The 6000-nt window shown below is 49.8% G+C and overlaps 1 protein-coding gene across 4 annotated transcripts in view; it reads right to left on the bottom strand.

The window, feature by feature from the left end:
- The window catches only part of LOC121444622 (putative sodium-coupled neutral amino acid transporter 10), a 55139-nt gene extending 51660 nt beyond the window's left edge, over positions 1-3479 (bottom strand). For all 4 annotated transcript variants that reach the window (XM_041646505.1, XM_041646504.1, XM_041646503.1 and 1 more), the window contains exon 1: positions 3110-3479. In XM_041646505.1, coding sequence (XP_041502439.1) covers positions 3110-3208 — 99 coding nt within the window. In that variant the 5' untranslated portion in view covers positions 3209-3479. The remainder of the gene's footprint in view (positions 1-3109) is intronic.
- Positions 3480-6000: the final 2521 nt, after the last annotated feature.

Consider the following 6000-nt stretch of genomic DNA (forward strand, 5'->3'; position numbering starts at 1 on the left):
ACCTCACTGCTCCGTCTGCATCCATGGGAGGCCCTGACTTCCCGTGGGTGGCACCTGAAAACGGTTCCCTAAAATACAAGCCCGAACATGGAGTACTGTTTTAAAAGAGGCTTGTTAGTCCCAGGTCAACCGGGTGAGACCGTCAGCAAGCAGCCCATGCTCCCTACACCCAGCTCACATGGTCTAGAAGGACTAGGAATGAGTGTACCTTCCTTATAAACCGAACTCTCAGGCCTTTCCCTAACAGAAATGAAATGTCCACGCACAAACCTGTACATCCGCAGTGAGTTTAGTAGCCATAACCCCGAAACAAGAAAGCAAGCCCATGGCCTTCAAAGGTGATGGAAAAACAAGTAGCCCAGCCATGCAGAGAAATGTCACTTAGCATTTCGGTCTAGAACCCCCAACCCTTCCATGGCACGGATACACCACGCTGTAGGAGAGAAGGGGCCGGGAAGGCAGTGTACATGTACAGTGTGTTGTCACATATACAGGAAAGACTAATAGTGGGGACAGACAACACGTCCTGCAGCTGAGGGAGGGAGAGCTGCTGACTACAGAGGGGCAGAGGTGACATTTGGGGATGACAGAACTCTGTTCCATGTCCTGACCACAGGAGCAACACTACTGTATGCATACATCAAAACCCAAGAAACCACACCCTGAAACAGGTGCAAGAAAACTACCCCTCAATAACTCTTAACACTCAAGGCATCAGGGGTCTGGGCCAGGCATGATGGTCCACAGTCTTAATCCCAGTACTCAGAGGACAAAGGCAGGTTCCTCTCTGTGGGTTTGAGACCATCCTGGTCTACATAGCCAAAACCAGGCTAGCCAGGGCTATATGGTGAGACCCTGTTTCAAAAAAAAAAAAAAAAAGCCAGTTGGTGGTGGCGCATGCCATTAATCCCAGCACTCAGGAGGCAGGCAAAGGCAGGAGAATGTCTGTGAATTTGAGGCCAGCCTGGTCGTCAGATAAAGTTCAAGACAGCAGGGCTACACAGAAGAAATCCTGTCTCGACATCAGTGATCTGAGGGTGCAGCTCAGCACTAGAATGTTTGCCTGGGATCAGAGTTTCAACACTACAAAATATTTAAAAAATAAATAAACAAAATAAAAAAATTAAACAAGACAAAACACCACTAGACCAGTTCAATCTGCTACCAAAAGGGGAACTGGGAAGAAGGATATGGGGGCTTCCTGTACTTTCTACTCAGTTGGCCACAAAGCTGAAACTGCTAAAAATAAATAAACAAATAAATAAACAACAAACCACAAGGTAACATCCAATTCTCACCAGTATGGCTCCAAGACCCATGAAACCAAACACTGCGGAGGACACCTGTGCTGGCAGCCTCCCCACCCTCACCCCCTAGGTCCCTAGGGCACAATCCATGTCTCCCAAAGGAACACAGGCATGGTCTGCACACAACATGAACTGACAACCAGATGCTGGCTCATACACATGATCCCACCTCCTCCAGGTCAAACCACCAACCTCTGGCACGAGCCCGTGGTAGGTGGTGGTTCTCTGGCGGGCAGGAGCAACTGGTAAGTGTGCCAGCGTGGTGGGATTCCTTCGTGTACAGCAAGGTGCTCTATTTCCCTTCATTTCATGAAAATTCAAGAGTACACCAAAAGCATATGCTGTTTTCTACACACTGAATGACCATAAAGTGTTTCTCTTTTTTAAATGGCCAGAATCACTAAACAAATTAGCATTAAACCCTGGATTTTTTTTTAACACATACACACATCCCCAATACTCTCTCCCCTGGATCAGATGGCTGTGCCCCAAGGTCCCTGGAGGAGATACCAGTCCGGTGACAGGCGCAAGAGGTGTGACTGTTTCTAGTTTGGCTTGCACACCAGACTCCCCTACTACATTTCAAGCTCTTTCCAAGTAGTCTCCAGGTGGCTCATCTTCACAGGTTCCAGCAGAGGCCTAGCAGCCATGCATAGCAATGGTCCAGCCTCGAATCTGCTCAGTCACCGCGGCCCGGGACATCTACCTTCTCAGGCATCTACCACAGAGCCCAGGGAAGGGTCACACTACACAGATAGGCAGCAAAGATGACAGGGTTCACGTGGAGATTTGAAACCAGCCAACACTCCCTATCCCAGGATGCAGTTTTGCTGACAGGCCAGTTGCCATGGACACTGGGACACGTAGACACTTCAGAAACACCCAGAAGTGGCTGACTCAACACTGGGGTTCACAACACAGATGACAGCACAGAGGGTCTAGCTCTGTCCTTCCACGTTCATCAACCATATCAGTCCCCACACGGGAACCTCAATGCCGTCTCAATCAGGAGAATATACAGAGGATCAAAAAAATTTTTTTCTCTTTAACCCTGGAGATGTGAAATGTAAGATATTCAAAGTGGTTTTAATCTAATATTAAATTATCAACAACCCACTTTCACTTCCAAACGTCTATTACAGAATCATTCTCCACATCACCTCTTCGGTTCATCAGGTGGAAGTAGCGAGTCTTTGCCCTGAGGTCCCACTGCCTCCACAGCAGAGGACCACAGCACACGTGGCATCAATGAGTGGAGAGCGGACGGCTAAGCCCCACCACGTCTTTACACGATGTGACGTTTCCATCGGCTTCCGCAAAGCATTGGTAGATTAAACAGAGCCACGTAGAAATGGCCATCTTTTCGTGTGGCGCTCAACGCTGAAATAACTCCAAACTTTTCGGTATGCCTGTTTTTCCAACTAGGGTGGCATAAGCACAGAGCGGACCAAACGTACAGGGTTTGTGCAACAGAGCTCTTAGAAGAAGTCAAACCTAGGCAATGCTTTAAATCACCTTGATTAACCCTGTTGGAAGCCGGAGCCGAGGATCTGCGTGCTTCCGTGCAGTCGGTCAGAGTCACTTAACAACAGGATGAACAAAAACACCATTAATCCGCTAATTTCTCTTTCAGTGTGCCCTTCCGTGGGCTGTTGTTAGTGGACACGGAGCGCACAGATACAGACGACAACACGCGGCGAGGACGTTGCCTGGGAGCCCCTTCCCTGCCCGCTGGGCTCACACAAGCTTCCACCAGCCGAGCGCTTCAAACCGAAGGCCCCCCCGCCCCGATCCCGACTCACCTGTTTGAAGCAGAAAGGCATGGTGAGGACGCTGACCCCCACGATGCTGTTTACGACGTTCGTGATCAGCCCCCATTTGGAGGTGGAAGCTGCGGTCATTTTGAGGGTCTGGGGGCCGGGACAGCTAACGCGACCCTAGCTAACCCTACACCCGCAGCACCGGGTCCGTGGACAGGCGTCGCGGAGATCAGCCTCCAGACCCTGCCAGGCTACGCAGCTGCCTGACAGCCATGGTTCCAGGTTCCCGCCTCCACCTCGCGGGAGTGCAGCAGAGACCCGGAAGAGCCGCAGGCAACGCCAGCGACACCTCAGCTCCGCTTCGCTGCCTCCGGCGCACAAACTTCCGCCTTCCAAGTGTCCGCTGCCAGGAAGTGACGGTGTCATGGGCGGTATGAGGCGGGACGCCAGCCAACAAGAAGCGAGTGTGTGTACGCAGGGAGCTTGGGTGGGAGGAGGCGTGGCTTGAGTGGGAGCCTGAGGCGGGGCGAGATGAACTCTAGCCAATAAGAGGTGTGTAGGGGCGGGACCTGTGGGCTGATGGGCGTGGCCGTGGGGCTAGATCGGCGGGGCGGTGGGAGGTGATGGGCGGGGTTTGTTGCGGTGGGCGGGGCCGGAGTCAGGGCGGGGCCCACACGTCAGTGTTCCGGGTTCCACGCTCAGTCCATGAACTTTTGCTCCTTCTCTCTGGGGCGCTGGAGGACAAGTGATTTGCGGGGTACAGCCTCTTGCCGGAAGAACAGGAGAGAAATTAAAGAACTAACCTCCGGGTGAGAAGTGGGATCTTAAGGGTTTATTTTCAGGTCTTAGCCCACAGGAAGGATTTTTGGGTCGCGGTTGGCGGGAACCGTAACTGTCTAGACTGAAAACCAATTTATTGGGATAAAATTAGCATGTGTGTTTTACTACGAATGAATCTCCGAGACACCGAGAGGATCAGAGACTCCGCCAAAGTCAAACAACTTGTAGAAGGGAACATGGGAATGTGTCTGCTTGGTACCCAGAGCACCAAGAGGAAATAATCTGCTATCCTAATATGAAAAAAAGCAAAGGAAAGAAAGAGGGAGGAGAGACCAGAGAAAGCTAGAACTTCAAGAGACGGTGGCTTCTGGACTTGAAGGACTATTGATAATTCTTCCTGGAGTAATGGACACTAAGGAGACTTAGAGCAGAAAGAAATCCATCCATCGCGTCTATGGGTTACTGGCACCTGGCAGCATCTGAGGACCTGAGGTCTGAGAGATCCCACAATAATTCCAAGTGGCTAGAGTCGCTAGGCCGCCCTCGCAAGGCCATGCATGCATCTTAGACGAGGAGCAGATTCTTCAAGCATCAGGCGAGCAGCCTCTGGGTACAGAGTTGTACTCCCCTCAGATGGGAGAGGAAAAACCAGGGTAAGGAGTAATCGAAAACAAATAAATGTATATCTGAATACAAATAAATGTCTGTATTCATTTTTTGTCAGTGAACAGAAATTGTACTTGTCCCATTAATGTGTGGCTGTTAGTTTGTCTCAGGTAAACCTAGAAGTAGAGTTGCAGACTCAAGAGCATGCATGATAATGACCTCGCTTGGTCTTGCTGAAGTTGGATGGGTACTGCCCCTCTTCCTCAGTAGCTCAGGAGCACAGCACTTGCCCTGCATGCACTAGGTCCTGGGTTTGATCCCAGGACGGCAATTAATTCAACACTGAAATGGACTGCCTTGGGAATGGCCTCCTGGGAAGAGTCGTACCCCTCAGATGTTACGGTCTATTCTGTTCTGTAGCTCAAACACTGCCATGAGCAACATATAAACAAGTGGGTGGGTATGCCGGTAAGACTTTATTTATAACAACAAGGCCTTGCCCGATTTGGCCTAAGGGCTCTAGGCTCTAGGCCCCCAGCTCTGTAGTGTCCCCAATACTTGTCACCATCAGTTTGTCCAATCTGAGGAATCAAACAGAATCTCGTTCTTTGAATTTCTTCTTTCTAATCACGAGTGAGGTTAATCATCTATTCATATTTTTACCATCTATTCATTGTTCTTTGGTGAAATGCATGCTTTTTTTTCTTTTTAGCAATTTGTTTTTTGGAATTTTGAGTTCTTTTATGTGCTTGATAACTAACCCTGTGGCCTCCTTGCGGGTTTGTCTGCTGTCTCCCAACATCACATTAGGTTTTCATTGTTGCTATAGCAGACAATCACAAATTCAGTAACCAAGGGGCTGGGGAGATGGACTCGCGGGTCAAAGTGCATGTTGCAGTGCTATAGGACCAGAGTTCAGATCCCTAGGCCCGCCTGTAATCCCAGCCCTCTGGCAAGAGAGACAGGAGATCTCCAGAACAAGATAGCTAGTTAGATTAGCCAAACCAACAAACGCTGGGTTCAGGTAAGAAGCTGACTCGCCATAAAAGGCAAAGAGAAGGAAGACACCTGATATTAACCACTGGTATGCGTGCACACACCCTCACAGAAGTGTGCCCACCTGCACGTGACTGTGAACACACAGTTTTAGCAACTGGTTACAATCTCTTGATTCTGGAAGTCAGCAATCAGTTCACTGAACTAAAATCAAAGTGCTGGCACAATTTGTTCCCTCAGAAGCCCAGGGGAGAGTCTGGTTCCTGCTCTTTTGGCTGTTGGCAGAGCGCGGTTCCTTCCTTAGGGTCTGGGGCCGTTTTCTTGCTGACTGAAAGCCGAAGGAATTTACCAGTGTGCCTAGTACAGGGGTTCCTACCACAACCTTCCAAGTTAGCAGCAAAGGAGAGACAATCAAGTCTTTTATATGACATCTTTGGCTCAGCTGGGGACAGTTTTCTGATTTCAGGGTTTCTTGCAATCCTCAGATGATCCAAGAGAATCTGCCTCCAGGGCCTAGCACCTCAAATATGCAAAATCTGCATGCAAAAGCG

Source organism: Microtus oregoni, unplaced genomic scaffold (assembly GCF_018167655.1).
Source record: "Microtus oregoni isolate MIOR12 unplaced genomic scaffold, Mior012 000134F_ref0000037, whole genome shotgun sequence".
Lineage (NCBI taxonomy): Eukaryota > Metazoa > Chordata > Mammalia > Rodentia > Cricetidae > Microtus > Microtus oregoni.